This window comes from Hippocampus comes, unplaced genomic scaffold, assembly GCF_001891065.2.
Source record: "Hippocampus comes isolate QL1 unplaced genomic scaffold, H_comes_QL1_v1.1 scaffold174, whole genome shotgun sequence".
Taxonomy (NCBI): domain Eukaryota; kingdom Metazoa; phylum Chordata; class Actinopteri; order Syngnathiformes; family Syngnathidae; genus Hippocampus; species Hippocampus comes.
Window position 1 is genome coordinate 7,463,026 of NW_017805983.1, and position 23,660 is coordinate 7,486,685.

Sequence of the window (23,660 nt, forward strand, 5' to 3'; positions counted from 1 at the left end):
TTAGGGAATGGGAGTAATACATGAAACATCTCATCATTTGTCCAGTGTTTTGTTCTTCATTATTTGAAGGGTTTAAAAAAAGAGTTGCATATCGCTTGAAGAAAACAAATCAGGCACAAGAAATAAATACGTAGTTTGACCGACCACTGAGTAAAGCTGCTAAAGTTTGTGACAAGCTGATTCATCCCCACAGCTCTTCTCTCTCTGAGTCCGAAAGAGTTAAGAAGATTTGTCAGCTCCTGGGCAACGAGCAAACTGGTTTCCGGTGGCCAGAGGCAACAGGCTCACTAGCCCGGGATTAAGTTGGATCGGGGGAGATTATCGCTCTCTCCCTCTCCGTATCTTGATGACAGTGCTGCGGTCTGTTCTGTGCTCAATCGCTTGGGAATGATTTACCACCAGATATTGGTTTTGGAGTGTCTGTGCAATTGATAGATTGGATTGATGAAGAGTGCGGCATCTGCAGAATAGAATATTTGGGCCGTGAAGGTATGAGGCACTTTCTGTTTAACTACTTTTACTACAATGCAAATACAATACAAATTTCATGGATTTATTTTTCAAATTCTGCACTTTGCTTGACTGTATGTTATCTTCAACACTTTTTAATTAAATGCAGTTTAACATATGACAGGATGAAAAATTTAACTTGTTTACATAAGGAGCCAATGAACTGTTTTGTGCACTTAAAACCTATAATGAATAAAATATCCTAGGTTTTATTCTGCCCATTATATTGTGCTTGCAAGCGGAGATGGCGTGTCACATTGTAGCAGTGATGTTGTTACAACCAGCGTGAGGTGTGCCATTAACCTCTGACCTTTTCACACCGACAACCCGCTCAACAATGGATTACCAGTAAAAAAAAAAAAAAAAAAAAAAAGGGTTAGCTGTCACAGAAAGCTCCCAAATGTTTCAGGATCACCACCTGCCGTGTGACTTTGTAAGGATGTGGTGGTGACGTCCGAGAAACCTCAATTGTGCCATTTTGAGGCTTCTTAAAATTCTCTGATTCTTCTGCTGCTCAGTGTCAAAGGTCAAGGCTGTAGTGACCATGAGGCAGGCTGTGGAGGCTCAGGTATTAAGCCCCTACTGTGAACTGGGAGAGCAGGGTGAGTCGGGAGAATAGTGTCACGCTTCCCCGCACCCCACAAAGTGCACTGTAGCCATCTGTGTCTAACTGTTGCTTGTATGAGTGTTTCAGGACTTCGGCAGATCCTGACAGATGTGGTAGAGGAGGTTCGGCGTACACTGAATCAGGACATCGATGGGACAGAGATTCTCCACAGTCTGCTCAATGCCCCCTGGTTGCAATCACTCCTCAAAGTACATGCTCACACACACTTGGCCACATACTCAAATGCGGCAAAGTCAGAGCTTGATCTGATACTTGGTGGCTCAAAGTAATCAGCAGAGTCTTCCTTCAGCATCACTGTATCATCAACATCTACCACAGGGCAGAGAAAGGCCCGATGACATTAACTCTGGAATAATCATGTCACACTTTTAACAGGTGTATGAATGTCTTCAAAGATACCTGCGGGAATCCCCGGCACCAGTTCTGGATTACACCTCTGATCTCTCATTTCAGGTTTCACAGCAAAGTTCTTTGAATGCTCCTCTGTTGCTTGATGCTTGCTCCAAACTGACGTTGTCTTTCCTGTGCAGTTGTTGATTGACATCAAGGCATTCCCAGGCTGCTCCGAGGAAGCTAAAGAGCTTGACCGTCTCCTGCGACAGCCTCACCTTCAGGTACTCACTGTTGCTGCATTTACTGTGGTTTTTGCCCCAAATGTGCATTATATGCATTGTCCATGCAGGCGCTGCTTTCTGCCCATGACACCGTGGCCCAAAAGAACTACGAGCCCGTGTTGCCGCCGATGTCAGATGACGTTCCAGATGAAGAGGAAGCCACCAGGATCGTGTGCCTGGTCAAGAACAAGCAGCCGCTGGTGAGCTGCTGAGAGAAAAACGTTCTTCTTGTCAATTTGGTTTAAATCAGCCGAGGTCTGAGCTGATTCATTATTTAGAACTCACCTGAGATTGGAAGTTGGTCACATTTCGATGGCATTACCCTTTCTTAGATTTTCTGCATGAATCCATATGATACGCATACTGGTTTGTTCGATGTCATTCATCAGTGTTTTGCTTCTGTTTCGAATAATTATTTGCATTCATCAATTTGTGATTGTGTTGTGAGCCTGCAGATGGCATGATCAGCAGAAACCAGCAGTTTGAAACATGTGGCCTTTGAGTCCCTTTGTTGCTTCACAGCTTTGCAATCGTCTGAGAACTTGTTCACAACTGCCTGCCACGTCCCCTCCTATGGCAAAAAATACAAGAGCTGCGATCTGCAGTCACTCGGACGCCCTGAGGCTTCACTTAGAGGGATTGTTGAGGTCCAGCCACATCTCAAGCCCGGATGAGAATGCTTCAGCAGTATGTAGCGTGCGCAGAGGTAGCTACCCGTCAGCAGAGGCTGCATCTCACCAAACGGTTCCGCCGCGCCACCCGCCTTGCGACATGGCCATGAAGCGCAATTGCAAACCACTAAGCCAGTGCAGACTTTGTTACACCAATCTCCTCTGGGAGCCGAATGTAAACCATTCTTCTCCGTCACTGTACAGCAGCGCGGTCCTGATTGGTAAGAAATGATCAGACCATCATCTATCCCCAATCATTACCTCCATTATCCATCACATTGGCCATCACTGTTGAGTGATTGTAACATAGGGATCCATCTTTTTTTTCTTGGAGACGACTTCATTGAAGAGTTAGATGGCAGAAATGAGGATCAAACGTCTCCGGTGCCCATCCATGCCCCCATCGCACCCCACCGATGGGCTGTGTCTCCGCCCTGCCTGTCTTTACCCTACTACGCCAACTTGGACCACTACCGACAGTCGAATCTGCCTCCGAGGCTGAGAAACCAGAGTCCCCGGGTTCGCACAGCACCCCCCAGCCCTGCATGCCCCCACCGGCTGGTAAAGATCCCTCGGGCTCCCCATGTGGAGCTCGCCAAGCAAGAGAGTCTGGACGAGCTGAGGAGCACGGTGCAGCTGGCCGCCAGCTCCATGGAGAGCAGCACCAAGGACATCCAGCTACTCGGGGAGAGGATGGCGATCGCGACAGAGCGCATGTCCGAAACAGTCCACGACAACTCCCAAGCTTTGACGTTGCTTGACCAGGTGGTAGATCGGCTTCAGTCAGTCCTTAATACTGGCAGGACCGAGAGGAACCCCCCACTAGCCAAATGTGCAGCTGCTGAACAGCGCAGGATTCCCATAAACAGCAGAGCGCAGCGTCCTTCCCTTTCCTCCATGCCTTCGCTCATTTCGTCATCCTGCAGCTCCCTCAGCAGCTGCCCAGATGTGCCCTCCACCTCCCGGGCTAGAAGCTGTCTATCTGGATCCTGTCGTGGATCACCCCGCGACAAGTCCAAATATCCTCCTTTGATGCATCATCTCACCAACGGCACCTTGGGAGAAGCCAAAAAGTCTTCCTCTGCTGTGAGAGGAGGTCGCTCCAACCAGCAAAAGAAAGGGAAGAAGACATGAGAGGTGGAGCCGCCCCAAAAAAAAAAAAAAAAAAAAATCCACCATTTGGATCTTTTCAAGCTGCTTTGTGTTAGTTGGATATTTTCTTGGTCATTTAATTCTCCATCTCCATCATTTTCCTGCATTCTTATGTACACTTCCACTCTGTGCTCTGTTCGGTCTATCTTTTGTGTTGATTTCTTTCATCTCACTGCAGCCAGTCTGCACTCCTCATTCAACCGAATCCATTAGCCTGTGCCATTGCACTTCAATGGCACCTCACGTCTGATGTGGTCTCCTCCTTTCTGTCTTAGGGAGCAACAATAAAAAGAAACGAAATCACTGGGGAGATTTTTGTCGCTCGGGTGATTCATGGAGGCCTGGCTGACCGCAGTGGTGAGTTTTGCCTTTAACCCTTGCATACTCTTTGGGTCAACGTTTGTGTACATGAAGGCTGTTCCAGGTCTGTTAAAACGGATTTTAGATTTCCCAGCTTGTGGCAATGATGGGAATTTTGAAAGGGTTCAACTGCACATGCAATAAATTTGTGTGTGTTTTTTATGGGATAATGGTAGCAATGTTCAAGAGGGAAACTTGAAGGAGTCCAAAGAACTATCTGTATTCCCACAGAAACATGTCTGTGGGGAATCGCCAAACAATGAAGGAGTCAAATTGCACGATAATGATCATACATAGTATGAACAGAGATCAGGTGCTTTGACACAGAGCAAGGTGCACAACATGCAACATTCCTTTTTCTCTGAAATGTTGGGTTTTTTTTTTGTTTGTTTGTTTTTTAATGTGGTTGGTATTAGTGATACAGTATAGGTCATGCACTGAAGCCCCAGCAAAAGTATTCATAATTATTGATTTGTGTGAGCAGGTTTGCTCCACGCAGGGGACCGGATCATAGAGGTGAATGGCTTTCCGGTGGATGGCTTGGAGCCAGAGCAAGTCATTCAAGTTGTGGTAGGTGCTTCCATTTCATGTACATCAATCCTATGCAGTGGTGTTATCAGTTCCCATTTTCAGTTGCATGTCACTGTTGTTATAGAACAGCAAAATATTTAAGGTTGAACACAATCCGTTTCAATCAACGCTTGATTTGTTCAGAGTTTGTAAAATAATGAAAATCCTTTCTCACCATCATAACACCTAATCTAACTCTACAGGCCCTTTTTAAATAACATTTTTACTTTATTTTTCTGTCATACAAGTGTGAAGACGATCACGACTGTTAACGTTGAAAAATAATAAATTGTGTACTCTTCCTCAACTTTCATGACTGTGATGTGTTCATTAAAGCAAATAGGTAAAAACAAAAGAATCTTAAATTTAGCAAGATCCCACCAAAATCTGGGCAAGAGGTGAGGTCCACCCTAAAGTGGTCACCCGTCAATCGCAGGGCACTTCTAGTCAAAACCTTTCAATTCACACCTATGGAAAATTTACAGTCTTCGGTTAAGATAGCATATTTTTGGAATGTGGATGCTCGGTGGAGTACCTGGGAGAAAGCCACGCAAGCACAGGGAGGGTATGCAAACTCTTTACACTAACATCTGAATGTTGTAAACTTGGACACATCAACTTTAAGTATGAATAAGTCTCTCCACTGATTTTTTTTTTTTTTTGTTTTGTTGTTTTTCCAACCAGCAGGCCAGAGCACAGGGAACCATCATCTTCAAAGTGGTTCCTATCACGGACAGGCCCATTCATAACCATACCATGGTGAGTTGTCTTCTCGATGCGAAATCGAGCAAACCAACGCCAATTAAAATTGAACAAAACATTTTTGTTCATGAAATGAAATACAGTAAAAACGAAAGTGCTTCTCAAAAATCCAAGCTAACTGCAATTTGTCTTACGTTGATAACACGAAGTATAATTACAGCGAAAATGTCTTTCGTTTTTGTCTTCGTCAATTACTTTCATATATTACAGTATATGTGAGCTTTAAGGGTTCATTTTAAGTTTGGTGTTGCTGTTCGTTCATAAGGAAGATGGAAGGTCAAATTGTCTTTAGAGAAGTGCAGTTTACTCAACAAACACTCCATATATTCGTAAAACTAAATTACAACAAAACATTGTTAAAAAAAACAAACAAAAAAAACCAACTGAAACGATTAAAAACAAACTGACCAAATTTAGAAAACAAAGGTCAGATGGAAATCAAACCTAACGCTAATGAAAAATCCCAAATAATTATAATCCTGCTCTCTTCACACTTCCATCCTCACTTCCTGGCTCCTTGCCTAACTTTTTGAAATCATCTTGTTTATACATCAGCTTTACGTGCGTGCTATGGTGGACTACAACCCTCAGCAAGATCCCACCATCCCCTGCACAGACGCTGGCGTGAGTTTCAGGAAAGGTGATGTTCTGGAGATTGTAGACCAGACAGACGCTCTGTGGTGGCAGGCCAAGAAACTGCCCAGCAATGTGGCTTGTGCAGGCCTTATTCCCTCCAGCAATCTACTCAAACGGTCAGTTCAAACCTCTGCCTTCTCACACGTAAGACAAAGATGTGGAATCGTCCTTACTAACCTGTTGATGCGCGTGGTGTTGCAGGAAGCAGAGGGACTTGTTGTCATATCAGCCGCACACCTGTATACACATACGTAAGTTCACCCAATATTTTAATATTCGTATCCCTGTGCAGTATAGACCCGAGTTACTAAGATTTACAAGTGCTTCAAACTGAATGCCTGAGACGAATTATACTGTCTGATTTTGTCTCTTTAAATACTGTGTCTGTAAGGCAAGTGCAAACTGGCACCGCTCTAACTGCTGTTATTGGGGCAAGGGCGATGCATATAGGCGATATGAGCGTGTCTTTTACACTCATGTAAATTGCCAGAAACAAAAATAACACCAGTTAACTTTTCCCGATTTTTTTTCCAACACTAATTCCGAATCTGCCCTTCTCTCGTACATCAGATTTTCATAACACCACGACTGTTAATACGAATGATAATAATTAGACTTGGGAATAAGAATAATATAATAACAATAGCATAATATGCAATTTAGGAATATATTTAATAATCTTTTTAAATTTAAAGTTAGCTTCGGCAACAGGGGGGAATTTTTGTTTTTCGAAACCTCAGAGCTATAAATTACAATGCATGGCAAAATGTGTATTGCATTTTGTTCATCCTGATGTGCTAGGGAAAAAAAAAGCAAAGACAATTTTTTAAAATCAGCATCAAAATTACATTTAGGAACACATAAAACCATCTCTGATTAAAATTTGCTGTTATGGTCAGGGTCCTAACTTGTGGCCGTTTCAGCAATGCAACAGTATGCGCATTCAGTTAGAGAGAGGAAACACCCAATTCAGGTCGCGCTATTTGAGAACTTAGCAAATCAGGCCTTACATGACTCCATCCTAAATCTATGTAATTGTGTCTCTTCATCTTCTTGCTTTGCTGAAGTGAGCACGGTGGAGGAAGGTACTGCTCAGTTACCACTTTCAATTTAATGTGACATATTTATCGTTTCATCTATGCTTTCTTTATTTCAACCCCCCACCCCCAGAGGAGGACCTCATGGCCATTGATGAGAAATGTGTTGAAGCAGGTAAATGTTGAAGGGTTGAAAAATGAGCTTTCTCCACCCTGTGGTAGATGTCGAATAACTCCACGTGTGTGTTTCTTCTCTCTTTCTCCCTGCCAGATGAGGAGGCTTTTGAATCTGGTAGGTAAGTTTTTGTTTACCGAATCTGTTCCGATTTGTTCTCATGTATGCAGTGTGTTGCAAACCCTTTCCTTCGAATAATAATCTTTCTACCTCTTGCTTCTTTTCATGTGCTTTCTGATGCGGAATACCAGACGAGCTCAGAGTTGGTGAGAGACTAAACCTTTGGGGACCAAAACTGTCACATAAATTCATATCTAAAGTGATCAGTTGATATTCAGTGTGATTACTTTCATAGGATGCCTGATAAATTTACATGATTGAAGTTGGAGAGTTAAATTCTTTCAAATGACTTTTCACCCTTCCCTCCTTTGACCATTTATACATTTTTATTGAAGATATACATTTAGCTTCTCATCACAGTCTTTAATTGAGACCTGTTACGGACATACAATGTGACCTGGACTATACTTACATTAATTAATGTAAATTTCTGTACTCGTTCTCTATTTCCTTGTGCTTCCCATTTGAATTGTTTTCCTATCGATAAAGAGGAGGATGATTTCAGCAGCAGAATTGCCGGAGTATACCTGGGTGTGTCATCACTCTCTCATCTGCATTTAAACATCATGCATCATTACATTTTGTGTGATATACTTTATAGAACTATTCAAAAGTGTAGGACTGTTTTTTTGTGTGTTTCTCAGCTGGCTTCAGGCACAGTTTGCGTCTATGTCGCAGACGCTTTCACAGCATTGCCCAAATCTCCTGCCCAGCCAAGTGTTCCAACAACTGCAACATTGCCCTCAATTGTTATGAGGAGGTGGTGCGCTACCAACGCAGTTCCAGTGATTTGTATCGCCTCATTGCCCTACTAGGTACATGACTTTTCACTTTGTTAAAAAAAAAAATGTTTTGGGGTGAAATGTTGGAAAATCTAACAGTCTTCTGTCATAGGCCCATCGGGTGTGGGTGTGAATGAACTTCGCAGACGCTTGATTGAAATGGATCCCGACACATTCCAAGGAGCAGTACCTTGTATGTGACCACCACTCACGGTTTTAATAATAACACATACGGTTAAAGTCCTGAAAAAAAAATCAAATTTGTTTGAGAAGAAGAACTCAATTGCCAATGCTTTCCATATCCCTGTGCCAGATACCACAAGAGCACCCAAAGGATATGAAGAGTCTGGCAGAGAATATCACTTCACCAGCCGAGAGGTCTTTGACAACATGGTGTACAAAAGCAGGTGTGACTGTGTTTTGTTTAAACTCCACTTAGAACTGTAAATACTGTTTGGTCATAGTTAACCACAACCTTTAATTGTTTATGATTCTGTGTGTATGGGAACCTCAAAACGTGTGTGGTTCCTTGAGTAGTTTCCTTATTCGGTCACCAGGATGAGAAGAGGAAGTTTGACCGTTCTTATGTTTGCCCTCTCAATGTCCTGCAGGTTCTTGGAATACGGTGAGTATAAAGGAAATCTCTATGGCACCAGCAGAGAAGCTGTAAGGGACGTTTTGAACAGTGGCAAGATCTGTGTCATTGACATTGAACCAAATGTGAGTGGACAGCCATACAGTATTTGAGTAAAAAAAAAAAGTGAATTTTTCTCAAATGAACACATGGATACCGAACTTGACTTTACCGTATTTAGGCCATTCAGGCTGTTAGAACACATGACCTGCGGGCTTATATCATCTATGTGAAGCCACCCCCGCTGGAGCAACTAAGAGAGACGAGGAAGGACTCGTACATAACCACTGACTACTATGTCAACCGCCCCTTCAAAGTGAGTGGATGGATGGACATGATGGTGCATGGCGATCTGTGTATAATATGTTAAAAGGACAAAGCTGAGGGATTGTGATGCAACGTGACCTCCATCCAACAGGATGAAGACTTCCAGGAGATGGAGGAGGCTGCGCGGAAGCTTGAGTCCCACTATGCACAGTTCTTTGATTGTGTGATCATCAACAGTGAGTTGCAGGAGTCCTGCGACCAATTGCTGGACACAATTCGGAAGGCACAGGATGAGCCACAGTGGGTCCCCAGCAACTGGATACGACCCACCACAGATTCGTAGATACAATTGTAAGAGGTTATACAGAAATGTAGCCCCCATTATCAGGTTAATATGTTTTATGTTTAATATGTTCTCTTACTTATAATAGAGATGGCTTTTTCTGTTCAATGTTTACACTTTGGGCTTTGAGGTATTTTGTTATTGTTTTTTTTTTGTTTGTTTTTTTATTCATGTCATATTTTAAAATGGGTCACTTGCATGCAATGCATGCCAAAACACGTTAAAACTGTTGGTCAAAATTTGTTGGTCAAAACCTGTTTACATTGTTAGAATAACTTGTGACACTCTGCATTGCTAATTTGGCGCTTTGAAATGATGAAATCTTTGTGACAATAAAACTGTCAAATTTGACTGTCTTTGTGAGCTTTTATTTTGACGACACCGGATGCCCGTTGTACTTGTACTAGCTACCTCCGGTCCGGTCGCTGTGTCTCAATGTGGCATACAGAATAAACAAAGAAATACTGTATCCAAGGCTTTGAATGTGTTCCCGATGTATCACACATAGGATCTGATCATGAATTGAAAAAAAAAAAAGTTATTCCAGGAAATTTGAACGGAACATGGACAACGGGCTCTCCAAGGTAACGAATGTTTAGTTTGGATTCAGTGCCTGCTACAAAATATTGTTCTCGTGACTAAAATGCGTTCATATCTTCATGTAAGCGAGCCAGGTGGCCACCAAGCTATGGCATTTTATACAGTGCAGTACAACCCGCTCTGGTACATTGTTTTGATTATACGCAAACGTGACGCGTACTTGTACTGTTTACTTTTTGTAGCCATCCCGGCCCAGGGAGCTCCCGCCTGTGCCTCAGGTCAGTATCAATATTATTGCCTTCGAAATCCCTGACTTAATCACTGTTATCGAATGAATGTATGAATGATTTCTAATGTCTGCTGGACTCATTTAATCTGGGCATTCTCTACAGTATTTTCTTACAGTTGTATGTATACCAAACATCATCATCTATTTATTGTGCTTCTTATGTGCGAAATTGTGTACTGTATACTAAGTATCATATGAAATATTTGCATCATAAATGTATATGTGTATATTGTGAACTATTGGTGGCCGATGGGAGGCGTTAAATTAACTGAGTAACTGTGTCTGTGTGTGTGTTTGGTATGTTTGTTTTTGTTTTATATCGTGGATTAATTTTTAGTCATTATTTTAAATCTTGTGCCATTCCCATCAAATTTCTCAAAATCTTCCCACCTAACCATTACCAGCTCCTTTAAGAAGATCTTGGGGAATATAGTATTTTCTACAATCCTATAATTCCACTCCTCACAATATATTACTAAATATAGGAGGTACCTTTATTTTACCACTGCTGTCCACATTTCTTTTACCAATTCAAACAATACCAACTTCAATGTATTCACCTCATTCACAACATCACGACATCTTGGGCCCTGCTGTATGTTTTTATCACATCCCCAAATTGCCATATTTGCACAGTAAAATTCCTCAATTTAGATATATTTTACTGATTTATTAACTTACTTTAAGGCTCACATTCTACATTTCAACAATTCAACTGATCCCACAGCAATTCAGTTGATCGTCAGCTTTTCAGCATTCACAAGCTATTCCCACAGAAATTGCTAATTAACCTGAACACTCCCAAAGATGGAGTAAACTCCATGTGCTTGCTGAGGTTTGTTTTTGTATTATTTGACTGTTAATGATAATTATTTAACCCCTCATCGGGACATTCAATTTAAGTCTACTGTACAGTTCATATATTTTTTGAAACGGACCATACACGTGCAGACAGATGGATGTCAGGCACCTTGACTGTACTTGGACTCGCATTTTTCCAACAGCTAGTTGTCATTTTTCAATTCAATCCATACAGATTAGCTGTTCCTGCCCCAGATCAGACACTGCATTATTATACAGTAGAAAGATCCAAAACACATTTTGACCCGCGGTCACTTCGTTTACTATACATTAAACCCACCTATACTCGGAAAGTAGGAGTGGCTTTGACCTGTGCCCTGAGTAATCCTTACTTCTGGCAGATGCTGGACCACAGATTTAGCTGAGGATTTAACAACAGGACATAATGCACAGCTTCACTCTGCTCTTGCCTGATTCTTGTGTGGAATGGCCAGTAAGACACCGGTGAAGTTTTTTTCTTGTCCTCGTCATCTGCTGTGACAATAATTGCTACAAATACACATAAGTGACCTGTTGTTCTCTTCCTTTCTGCAGCAAGGACAAAGGTCTGTTCCCACTGGGCCAAGGTGAGTCACCCCATTTCTTCAAAATTAAGAAAAAAAGGCATCTTTATATTCCTTCCGTAGTATAAAGTCTTAGTTCTGTCTTTTCTCATACACATGGACATTGAAGTGGAGATTCAGCTGGTGAGAAAGAAACTGACAGAAAATAAATAATTGCCCATTTTAATGAAAGCATGAGTCTAATGTAACTCTGTCGATTTAACAGAAGTGCCCAAGCAGAAGAAGAAGAGGGCGAGAAAAGAGGCAAATGGAGCAACTTATGCAGACGGTGCGCACTGTGCTCACATTGAATGGAGATGATTTCACATCAGCTCATGCACATTGAACTGTTTTGCATCCATTTTAGATCAGGAAATGGAGATGGAAGGCCAAGGCAGCAGAAGGGCTTCTGAGATTGGTGACCATCTTTCATTTGAAGCGATGACAGATGCACCCCCTCAGAGGAAGAGGAAGAAGAAAAAAACTGCAACTCTAGGTGAGCCAGCCAAGGTGTGATCATTCACGGCACGTGCATTAATGACGAAGGCAGCTAGTAGCTGGAAGAACTTGTAAATTGCTCAATACGACCATCGACACGTCATTCATGCATCGTGGTAATATGCTTCAAGTGCGCAGAGATATTTTCCCTCAGCATTGGGGCTCTTTTACCCGATCGGTTATGAGGGGTTTGGCAAGCGGACAGCACGTGTCATGTTGTCAAACACATTGCAATTACTTACCCATTATTTTGGCTCATTTTCAACTAAAGCTGGGAATTAATTTAAATTTAATGGTGATTTTATCTTTTCATGACATTAAAATCATAATTGAAGAAAAACGATTCATGTGGCGAACGGTACAGTGTTTTTCGCAAGCTTCTGATATGAAAGCACGATGTTGCTTGTACTATAAGCGTGTGATGTGGACTTGGTTCTGCTCTCTCTGAGTACACTTGAAGCTATTGACTGACACCCCAATTGGAACTAACTGTAAAATTTAAACACACCACAAAAAGAATTATACACACTGTACATTTAAACACAAGGCATGCTTTCTATTCAAAACATCACCGGTTCCTCTGCTAAAGTCAAACATGCTATTTGGAAAATAGCATCACCTTCCAAGAGTGATGGTCCTTCAAATAATGAATATTTACACACCAGCACTGTAGGAACACATCTAGTAATATAACAAAATTCGAAAGGGCATACTTTGTAACGTGTGAAAAACGAGTTCTGTGAAAAGAGCTCAATCATAATTTTCAATCACAACTTTCTTCTTTTACTATTCTTATCTCATTGTGTGTATTCTCTGTATGCATGGCACCACCAAGAGGCCAACGCGTACATAGCAGGAGCAATTTTTTATTTTTTTCCCCCCCTATTATTGAAGTACATTCTTGTTTTACTTTGCTATGAATTTATTTGGTTATTCTTTCAAGCTATGTTTAAAGTTGAGTGCCAAACTTGAATCGCAAATTACGATGTGAACCCGAGAGAGCCTTTAGAGCGTGTCTCAATGGGCCTATCAATTGGATACATTTATACAACACAAAACCCTATTATTAATATAATTGTGATAAGGGAAAAAAATCATTTGAGACCAAGGGTTAGGACTTAGTCAGTTTTTGCCTTCTACTCCTTTTGAACATGTAAACTGAAAGATTTTTTTTTAATTGCCGCTTTAAAAATATATTATTAAAAAAACATTTATGTTCAAATAAATCTATATATTAACCTCAGCATTACTCCACTGGCCGCCATCAGCAATTCTTGACCATTTAATTGTTTGTGCGTTCATTGTAGTTTAAAGCGAGTGGTGTTTTTTTTTCCTTGTGTGTGTGTGTGTGTGTGTGTGTGTGTGTGTGTGTGTGTGTGTGTGTGTGTGTACGCGTACGCGTGTTTATCCGTTTTGATTGAGCAGATGTGGGAATGTCTTTACGTGACTAATCTCCATAGATGTGATCTATGCATTTACACTGCACTCACATCGGCAGATTATTTATTTTATTTTGACTCATATTTGCAAGAGGCCTGATTCAGATGTATTTTTTCCTTTCCACTTCGATCTTGAAGATGACCAAGCGGACCTGGTGAATGGAGATGCAGTGGATCAGACCACCGATGAAGAACTTGTGAAGAAAAACAAAAGGAAGAAGTAAGAAACGTCTTAACTTTTTTAAAAATTTGGCTAGGTGTTGTATGTGTGACCCACCTTGTTTTCATCATTTCAGGAAGTCGAAAGTTTTGGAATCATACATCCCTGATGAATTGGACATAGAAGAGGATGACGTTATCACAGACATTCCTTCTCACATACCACAGCATTCCCTGTTCTCTGCCCCACAAGGACAGAGTCATCCCGTTGGAAAGGTCTTTGTAGAGCGGAACAGTGAGTGACAGAATGGATTTTAGACTGCTATGCATTTACTGTTTGTCAGAAATGGCAAAGGCACACTCGCATTCTGTACACAAAGAAGGACAGTGGACCCTCGCATAATCGCAGTTCGGAGCATGTAGATTCACCTCGTTGCAATAAAAAAAAATAAATAAATAAAAATAAATCAATAAAATACATTTTTTTGGTAGGGGTGGGGCAACCCGTGTTTTTCGTGAGGCAATTTTTGTTTTTCCACCACTGATGAATGTGCAACTATTACTGTCTAGAGCGCTTCCACGCAGCAGAGCGGTCAGACTGGAGGAAGACGAGTGACCAGAGGGAAAATCTGAATGAATTCCATCCCATGCAAGCTCCCTGGACCACCAGAGATGTTTCTATCAGTGTGCACAAGAACTTCAGGTAAAACTAAATTGCACTGGCTCTTTATACTGTAATTGCCACCAGCGGTTAGCACTTCTGCCGCACAATTCTGAGGTCGATGTTCGACTCTGGGGAAGAGGGGATACTTCGACAGATAGCTTTTTGCTATGTTGATTAATGTATACTGTGTTTTTTTTTTTTTTTTTTTATTTAGACCCAAGGACAACATAAGTAGGCCATACGTCTGTTCCACAAATAGCTCATCAATGATGGGACAATGACAAAGAAGAATTAAAACAGCAGGACAAGAAATATAAATATTTTTTTTTCCTTTTGAAAAGTCGTCAGTTGTTCAGTTCTGAACAGGGTTAAAATACTTTCTAGATTTTTTTTATTTGAGATTTTATTTCATTGTGACATTTGTTTCTTCAGTTTAATTCATAATTCCGTTCATTTTAATTGGATTTAGTAGTTTTTATTTTTTCAAAAGTGTTTTTAGTTTTCATTTTGGTATTATGCCACGCTCAGATGACCTGATTGAAGCCTAATTTGGACCCAACAAACGTCGCAGTCAAACGGTCACTGTCGTGGCCGATTCTTGGAGTTGTTTACGAGCAAAAATGTTTAATGCCTGATTTTCTATCATTATGTCTGTTAAATCTTTTAAGATTTGAAAAATACCTTTGTTTGTACCAAGGCCCTAGTGAAGTTTGGATGTTGCACCCACATTCCAAAATTAAAGACTTCAAATTGTCTTTGCATGTGAAAGGCTAGCTATGTAAATGCCCTGTGATTTGCTGGCAACGAGTCCAGCGCCAGAGTGTACCTCGCATCTCGCTCAAACTCAGCTCCGCTGGGCTGTAGATCACCTGAGACCCCAACTTTTTATGCTTTTTGGCTGCTCAAGCGTGACTCCATCATATGATTGTCTTTGTGTTTTGTCTGATTCAGGATTTTCGCTCTCTACTGTCATGGCTTCCTGGCAGGATTTGCAGTGTGGAACATAGTTGTGGTGTTTGTGTTAGCTGGGCAACACCTCACAGCGTTGTCCAACCTGCTGGAGCAATACCACAGCTTGGCTTACCCAGCGCAGTCTCTGCTTTACATGCTGCTGGCCATCAGCACCGTAGCTGCTTTTGACAGGTACCAATGTTTCAACCCCTTAGGGGTTGAAACATTAAAAATATTTTATATTTTATACTGACAAGAACTACCGGTCATGGTTTGTAAAAAATGTATGCCGTAAAAGAAGCAAAAACATGTTTTCAAAAACCCTAAAAATTACATATTTTAATGGCCCCAAACAATCTGAAAGTCGACTGAAATCCAACAATGCCTGAGGCTGAAGAACACCATCTGTTAAGACATCATACAACATTTTTTAAAATGTAAAGTTTGTCAGCAGAGGCATTTGTAGCCATGTAGTCATACATCCTCCCTTATTTTATGTCTCCCAAGTACCTTGAGACAACTTGTGTTGTGATTTGACAATATAGAAATACACTTGAATTGAATTCATGCTCATTGTCCTGCAAGTGTGTATATTACATCATTCTCATACGATTACAGTTCATGTTTTCCCTCCTTTGTAATCTATATCACCTTGAATACTGGCGGAACCTTTTGTCTTCCCCCCAGAAAACATAATCCTGCATGTTATCAATAATTTATTTCTTGAAGATAGAATTGCAGAGTTGCCCAGCATCATGATGAAACGATTTATGCAACAAAATTCATTTTTGTCAAAACAAAATGTGGGCCATTATATTCGGAGGGTAACAGTATACACTATAAACTCTTGATTGAAGTAAAAATGACTTTGTCGGTCTAGAGTAAACCTGGCAAAGAGCTCCATGGCGCTGCAGGAGCTGGCCACACTGGACCCAGTGGCTCTCGCCTCATTCTGTCAGTATTTACACCTCAGTTGGTCTTTTATTGTTGTTGTTTTGTTTTTTTAACAACTTCTCTGCCTCCTGGTTCCATTCAACACTGCAGTGTATTTCTCGGCATTGGTGCTCTCCCTCAGCCAGCAGATGACGAGTGATCGCATCCACCTCTACCCAGACACCAATGCAACATTATGGTAAGCTACCTAAGGTTGCAAATATTTTTCAAAGTTGAACTCTTTTCACTGGTATTATCAGCAATTAACGTGACCACACCGGAAATTTACAAAACTGAAAGTTGGCTCTTACAATCATGATCTCGTTCCTCTCAAGGCGACCAGAGCCCGAGCATCAACTTCTCCACTCTTGGGTGACAGTCAACCTTGTGGTGGCGCTGTTGGTGGGCCTGGCCTGGTTCTTCATCTCCATCCGACCTGAGACGGACTACACTGAAAGTACGACATGAAACGATCCAGTGATGTTATGGTATACATTTGTCTCATTGTGTTTCTCTTCCACAGACTATCTGATTGCCATGCAAATTGAGCCCACCAAGATAGACAACAAATCTGAAATGAGCGCCTGACTATCACAGACTGATACTGTACAAATAAATCTTTTTTTGTGTGTGTTCTTGCTTTGTAACTGTGTATCTTTTGAATACACTGCACAGTTTTCTCCATCAAATGTTTTTGAATTCAATGGGTAGGATTAAATGTTTTTACCTCATCCTGCACCTTTTGAATATGTAAACTGTGAGTAATATTTAATAGTTTTATATACGGTAGTCTACACACCACTGTTCAAATTTCAGCTTTTGTAATTGAAGAAATGAGGTCAAGATGAATTCCTTCAAAACGTTTCCCATGATTAATGTGTGCACACCTAATAAGATGTGGCTGTGTTCAGAATTTACATATCAAAATATATAAATATAATTAATGTGCGGTTATTTCCACCGATACACACAACCATTTAAATGAAGAGCTTCCTCGATATTAGCGTGATCTCATAGTTCACGGGTATCAGTCAAAACAAGGGCACCTTTTCATTGAATTAAATATACCATGAAAGACAGTGAATACAGTACACCATCAAGTGGAGAAAATACGGCACAACAGTGACACTACCGAGAACTGAATTTCCCTCTGAAGCCGATTAAAAGATGAGACGGAGGCTGCCAAAAGGCTGGGAGCAACACTGAAGGAGCTCCAGAAATTTCTGCCAAGTACTGACTGTTCAATGCATGTGACAACAATCTCCATCTTCATATGTGTGACCCACCATATGTGGTTTGAGTCGCTAAATTGAGATCTCGCAAACGCCTCTGGTAAAACGAGGAAACCAAGGTCAAAATGTGTGGCCTTAAAATAATTTTAAAAAGTGTGTTTGGAACAAATGCAATCGTGCCCATCACCTAAAGAACACCATACATACGGTGACACATGGTGGTTTCAGCATCATGCTTTGGGGAGATTTTTTTTCACCTTGAACTGGTCTCACCCGTTCCCAGACCTATCGACGGAGGCCTCAGATGAGGATTCGGTTATCGATCTTCCCGTTGGGGTCGGGGCAGCCGTTCCTGCGATGGTTCGGTTTGGTCATCGATGCGCTCTGAGATGGATTAGATAATCCTGTTTTTTATAATCGAACACGGAGAGACTCCGACACTTCGTGTTGACGTGGAGTATGGTTTCATTTCAAGTCGCTATTACTGACTGAATAAGTGCTTATAGTAGGAAACAGTCATGCTGGATTTCGCTATATTTGCGGTGACCTTTATTGTTTTTTTGGTTGGTGCAGTTGTGTATTTGTACCCGGTAAGTAGCCGAAAGTTTGCTAAGTGGCTTTGATGACGTGCTTGCGCAGTAAGTACGAATATAACGTTCGCCCACTGTATGCAGACACATACCGCTAACTTAAAACTCCCAGTCAAACATTTCAACATTCCCCTAAACTTAAATTTTGGTAATCACCTCACATGTTAATCCGATTCAGTTTGTCTCTCTTGTGCTGCTCACACGTTTTGAAAACGTGCGCATATGAGGACCAGCGAGTAGGCGTATTGGTATTCATTAAAAACAAGGACGGGATTTTATTCTCTGAAATAATAATGTCAGACTCCTGAAGAAATGTGAGAGTTCAAAATAACTTGCGGGAATATCTGGAGCTGATAATATTGTCGCGGCCGTGTCATAACCAATTGACCTGTTGAGTCGGGTGTGTCTTAACGTCACGGCAGAGGCTCCGTCGAACCCCTGAGACCGATTCACCGAACCCCTGGGATTCGATCGAATCCTGTGTTTGGGCTTCTCACTGGTTCAAAGTTTAAATGTGAAACAAGTTGATAAAAATGGGCAGAATCATGCAATGATAAAAAACAAAAACGTTTTTTTTTTTTTAAAAACATGCAATAAAATTCTTACACGTATCCCCTAACATGAATACAAAAGATAAATAATAACAACAATAGTAATAGATTTTTTTAAAAAATGAATAAAACAGACTAAAAGGGGACAAATGGTTGTGAACCTGAGTTCATGCATTAAGTGCAGTGTGTTTGTGTACATGTTACGGAAGTCAGTATGTTGACAGTATTTTAAGAATTGATGTAATGCTTTTGATAATCCGGTCTCATACCTTGCGGTTTTCAGTCATCCAGAAGATCGTCTGACATCCCAGGTCTGAATCCAACTGATGAGAAGTAAGCAACTTGCATGTCATTGTCATTATTGTGCTACTTTCATGCACGATGTCATTGAAATTCAAGTTTTCAAATCTCTGTGTACCGTTGAAAGACATAAGTGTGCGCCTTTGGGTGTCGTGTCATTAGGGATGGCAACTTGCCAGACATTGTGAACAAAGGCGGTCTGCATGAATTCTTGGTGGCTTTACATGAGGAGTTCGGCTCCGTGGCATCGTTCTGGTTTGGTCAGCGGCTCGTGGTAAGCCTGGGCTCCGTCAACCAATTACGGCAACACATCAACCCAAACCGCACAAGTAGGTGCAAGAAGTGCAAAAACAGAACAGCGTTTAACACAGTCTTTTGTCCTTCATTTTGGGATTTCCTCTGCTTTCCACAGCTGACTCGTTTGAAACGATGCTGAAATCGTTACTTGGCTACCAATCAGGGACGGGTGAAGGGGTCAATGAGGCCATCATTAGAAAAAAGGTGTATGACAACGCCATCAACGAAACTCTCAAGAAGAACTTCTCCTTGGTTCTCAAGGTGTGGCTTTCAAGACAGGCTAAAATGTCTCACTCGCCGCTATGGTTTTTCACCCAAAAATTTGGTCAATTTCTTCGTCTTGTGTTTGCCAGTTAGTTGAGGAACTGGTTGGAAAGTGGGTGTCATTCCCAGAGGCTCAGCACATACCACTCTGTTCCCACCTGTTGGGTCTCTCCATGAAGACCGTCACTCAGCTGGCCCTTGGCGAGCACTTCAGTGAAGATGCCAAAGTTATATCTTTCCACAAGAATCATGACGTGGTGAGGAATGTAGCTGATATCACCTCATTGTCCACAGGAAAAGCAAACAATGGAGTGATTTTTTTTCGGGAAAGCCGAAATCAAGTTACTTGTTTTTATCCTGGCAGATCTGGTCCGAAATTGGGAAAGGCTACTTGGACGGTACCCAGGAGAAGAGCAGCAGCAGGAAGACACATTATGCGAGAGGTGAACATCATTCAACTTCTACTGTTGCTTTACGTACGGCTCAGTGTTCAGTTTCTTTATCAGCTCCCTACAAAACTATTATTCTTGTTCTTTAGTAATCATCAGTAGAACATGGGTTGGTTTCACCAAAAACACAGGTTTCAGACCAGAAATGTGGACAAAACAAACTTTTTGCACAAAGAAGCATGTCAAGCAGAACAGTGAGTTTGACGCTAACTTTCAATGCATTGGTATTTCTCTCCCTCATAATTTACGTGACCTGTCCAAAGTCACATTCTAATCTTTATGTTAAAAGCTGTGCTGATCAAAAGTCCAAGGTGGGTTCTGTTCATTATAACGGTGTTTTACAAACCTTAATTTCACAGGTAAAATGGAAGAGACCCTCTTCCATGCCTACCTGTTGAAAAATGTCCTTAACGAAAATACTTGTCAGTGGATTCCAGTTGACAAATATAAACATCTGCGCAGTGAATGAGACACAAACAACAAGATTTCATTACAGTGGTACCTTGTCTTGCGAGTGCCCTAATATACCATTTTTTTAAGTAACGAGCCTTTGCTTGGTCAATTTTCTTTGCTTTACGTTGCAGGCCAAAATTTACTGTACGAGCAAGCTTTAGATATTGTCGATCAAGTGATTTTTTTTTTAAGTGAATTTTCAAGGTACTGTAATACCTCGTGTTCGGGCCAGGAGAACTATCTATCTTGCATCGAGTGGTCTGCTTATCACAAAAAAATCGCCCACCTCTGAATATATGCTTGAATATGATACCTTTCCATTAATTTGCCATCAATTCGCAATTAATTCCCACAGAAACTTTCCAATATGGGATATTTCAACAATTCCTCAGTTGAAATTCCCATGGAAATTGAATGGAAACTTTGAGGAAATGTTCCACCCCTTTAAAGCCCCATTTTTAATTTACGTGAAAACTGTGAGTTAAATGTTTTTTTTCTGAGACTCAGGCGTCTCAAGTTGACGCTGGATGGATGGATGGATGGACTGACTGACTGGCATATTCGATGTGTATAAATAAATGTATTTTTAGCTCTGTCAGAGATGGAGTCTGTGTTGCTGTCTGTGGCCAAGGAGAGAAAAGCAAATCCGAAGCAGTTGGTGTTTGTGGACATGCTGCTAAAGTCGTCTCTCAAAGAGCGACAGGTGAGTACTACTGATCCAGTATCTTTTTTTTTTTTTTTTTTTTTTTTTTTTGAAATTCGCAGCAATGCAATATAATGCAACGAACACCACATTTAAACGCGCAAAATTTACCGTATTACCAAGTACTGTACCTACTGTACTCTTGACATCCACCCAATTAGCCAGTGATACTTGCAGTACCTCACGCAACCGTGGCGGCGCATGTGAACTCATGCCGCCCTGCTAAAGATGTGAAAATGGCGGAGCTGCAAATGCTTTTGGAAGAGGAGATTCCAGCAGGTCGCAGCGCTCTGTTGGATAGTTTCACTAATTTGGAAAGAGTCGCCGAATATTGTGAGAGCAACTATGTCCAGGTAAGCATTTTGCCGTATGAGAACACGTTTTCTTGATGCCTATTCACGGGAACCATAAACGCTGTTCGGGTAGCTGTTGCTAGTGCTTTCGACGAGATGCGGCGTTAGCCAATTGGGATAAAAAGCAAAAAAACCCAAAACAAACAAACGTAAAAAAAAAAAAAAAAAACACAGGATTAGTGTCGAGTATTTGCACGGGCTTTGTTGTTTGTTTCAGATCATGGAGGACTGTATGGTGTTCACTTTGGCTGGATGCGTCATCACTGCCAACTGTGCGTGCTGCATTTCACTGCATGTCATGCGAATAAATAGTCAAGTTTCATCCTCCAAAATAATGGCAAAACTCTTTGGCAGTGTGTATCTGGGTTCTTCACTTCCTGTCCACCTCCAAAGAAGTCCAGGATAAGTTGTATGAAGAGATGGAAGATGTTTTGGGTTCAGATCCCATTTCCTTAAACAAGATCCCCCAGCTTAAGTAAGTGTTTCATTCTGATAAATCAACATTTCATTTGTTCGCTGTTAATTTGTGTCCTAAATGGACATTGTCACATTTCTGTCACTGCGCAGATACTGCCAGCAGGTCCTGAATGAGACAGTGAGGACTGCGAAGTTGACTCCCATTGCCGCCAGACTTCAGGAATTGGATGGAAAAGTTGATCAGCATGTAATCCCCAAAGAGGTACAGTATTTGCTTTCCTGATGTCCATGGCCCATCACCACTCACTCGCTCACCACCAGGTGCAGGGTAGGAGGTAGACAAGCTTTTCGGTGCAACTTCAAATTGCACTTCTAGGACTTCATTGTGAAAAATTTGTGTGACGTGCTACTTGAGTCCATTCTCGTTTAAACGGTACATGAGACTTCTTGTTTACTCAAACACGATGAGGCAAAAAGTGATGCATATCATACAAAAATAATCTCCTGTTATATTGCAGACCCTAGTGATCTATGCTTTGGGTGTAGTGCTGCAAGATTCCAACACCTGGAGTGCAGCAAGCAGGTCTGTGTTCCATGCTTAATTGAACGACATCTATCATAATGCCACTTCAGGGATATTGCTTGATGGATTAAAAGTACTGTTGACAAGTCGAGTACATATTATTTAAACTGAAAAGGAGTGGGAGTGTTTTCAAAATATTATTTGATTAATTCTCAGATTTGACCCGGATCGTTTTGAAGACGATTCAACCAGAAAGAGTTTCTCTCTGCTTGGTTTCTCTGGGAATCAGACGTGTCCAGAACTTAGGTAATGAATGCCATTGAAGCACAAAGCTAAACTAAATACTGGTCTTCAAGTTGTGATATAATGTGTTTTCCTAACAGATTTGCATACACGATAGCTACTGTTCTGCTCAGCACATTGGTGCGGCAGCTGAGGCTTCATCGATTGGAGGGTCAAATCCTGGAGGTCAAGTCTGAGCTGGTTTCAGCACCAAAGGATGAAACCTGGATCACCCTCAGCGGGAGAAGTTCAAAATAGTCTTCTGTAACTTATTTTATTTGTGAGGGCTTTGATCAACTTGACTTGCACAGTCGCATCCCCACTGAAATCTTGTGGTATGCTTGGTCCATGTTTTTCACCATATATTTGCATTGTTTCCTTCGACATTTCATCGTACAAGAACAGTGTACTGAAAATGGAAAATTCTGTCTTCAAGAAAGTATTTCAGTAAATGTTGAAGGAATCCTTGTTGAAAAAAATAATAAAATGACTCTAAATGGTGAATCTTAATGCATTGTGTGAAAGAGACAAACTTGAAGATTAACGGTTATGTGCATCACCTGCTTTTTGTGAGCAAGGGTCTGAGTGAGAGGCTAATATAATGTGTGTGCGTGTGTGTTGTCTATCGACAACTGCAAACTGCTCACAAAACCTAGTTTTTTTTTCTAATCCAAAAACAAAACAATTATACTCGTACTTTTCTTTTAAATATCAGTTTATTTGAAATGGAACAAAAAGGAAAAAAGCCCCCAAAAGTATCTGAAGCAATGTATCATATTGGCAAATAAATTTTACATGAAAGGTTATTGACAATTTCAAGTTATGACATAGTCTGATGGTGGTACACTCGTCTTCCTTGAGTTTAGGCAGCATGGGATCGGACCCCACTCAGTGACGGTGTAGAGGTTTGTGTGAATGGTCATTTGTCTCTATGTGCCCTGCGACTGACTGGCAACCAGTTAAGGGTGTAGTCTCCCTTCCGCCCAAAGTCAGCTGGGATAGACTCCAGCAACTCCCTGTGACCCTGTTCAGGATAAGCGGTGTTGAAAATGGATGGATGTTAATACATACCTGCATCCATTGCTTGTTTCTCCGACTCTTCTTGCCTT

General features: G+C 41.3%; 3 protein-coding genes across 7 annotated transcripts; all 3 read left to right on the top strand.

Annotated features, from left to right (window-relative positions):
• The first annotated feature begins 61 nt into the window (after nucleotides 1–61).
• On the top strand, nucleotides 62–9,612 carry mpp4b (MAGUK p55 scaffold protein 4b). Of its 5 annotated transcripts, none has more exons than XM_019890801.1 (22): nucleotides 62–489; nucleotides 1,029–1,112; nucleotides 1,205–1,326; nucleotides 1,514–1,591; nucleotides 1,669–1,752; nucleotides 1,821–1,952; nucleotides 3,851–3,932; nucleotides 4,420–4,505; nucleotides 5,190–5,264; nucleotides 5,823–6,019; nucleotides 6,105–6,154; nucleotides 6,971–6,988; nucleotides 7,074–7,115; nucleotides 7,212–7,232; nucleotides 7,367–7,381; nucleotides 7,725–7,766; nucleotides 7,880–8,050; nucleotides 8,130–8,210; nucleotides 8,331–8,424; nucleotides 8,629–8,737; nucleotides 8,833–8,967; nucleotides 9,070–9,612. In XM_019890801.1, exons 2-22 carry the CDS (start codon nucleotides 1,055–1,057, stop codon nucleotides 9,259–9,261), a joined length of 1,884 nt encoding a protein of 627 aa, XP_019746360.1. In that variant the 5' UTR covers nucleotides 62–489; nucleotides 1,029–1,054; the 3' UTR covers nucleotides 9,262–9,612. The 5 variants fall into 5 exon arrangements, 4 of the variants coding, with proteins under 4 accessions (XP_019746360.1, XP_019746361.1, XP_019746362.1 ...); XM_019890802.1 differs by having other exon boundaries at nucleotides 5,193–5,264; XM_019890803.1 differs by lacking the exon at nucleotides 6,971–6,988.
• Nucleotides 9,613–9,641: 29 nt separating this feature from the next.
• LOC109528359 (transmembrane protein 237A-like) lies at nucleotides 9,642–16,868 on the top strand. Its single transcript, XM_019890819.1, has 14 exons — nucleotides 9,642–9,845; nucleotides 10,044–10,079; nucleotides 11,486–11,517; nucleotides 11,624–11,637; nucleotides 11,720–11,782; nucleotides 11,861–11,989; nucleotides 13,569–13,650; nucleotides 13,727–13,884; nucleotides 14,160–14,292; nucleotides 15,205–15,396; nucleotides 16,085–16,158; nucleotides 16,249–16,336; nucleotides 16,473–16,594; nucleotides 16,661–16,868. Exons 1-14 carry the CDS (start codon nucleotides 9,825–9,827, stop codon nucleotides 16,723–16,725), a joined length of 1,209 nt encoding a protein of 402 aa, XP_019746378.1. The 5' UTR covers nucleotides 9,642–9,824; the 3' UTR covers nucleotides 16,726–16,868.
• Nucleotides 16,869–17,775: 907 nt separating this feature from the next.
• Nucleotides 17,776–23,061, top strand: cyp20a1 (cytochrome P450, family 20, subfamily A, polypeptide 1). Its single transcript, XM_019890817.1, has 13 exons — nucleotides 17,776–17,959; nucleotides 18,794–18,843; nucleotides 18,973–19,139; nucleotides 19,223–19,368; nucleotides 19,461–19,628; nucleotides 19,736–19,814; nucleotides 20,864–20,976; nucleotides 21,547–21,601; nucleotides 21,684–21,804; nucleotides 21,897–22,008; nucleotides 22,265–22,329; nucleotides 22,486–22,575; nucleotides 22,653–23,061. Exons 1-13 carry the CDS (start codon nucleotides 17,888–17,890, stop codon nucleotides 22,807–22,809), a joined length of 1,395 nt encoding a protein of 464 aa, XP_019746376.1. The 5' UTR covers nucleotides 17,776–17,887; the 3' UTR covers nucleotides 22,810–23,061.
• Nucleotides 23,062–23,660: the final 599 nt, after the last annotated feature.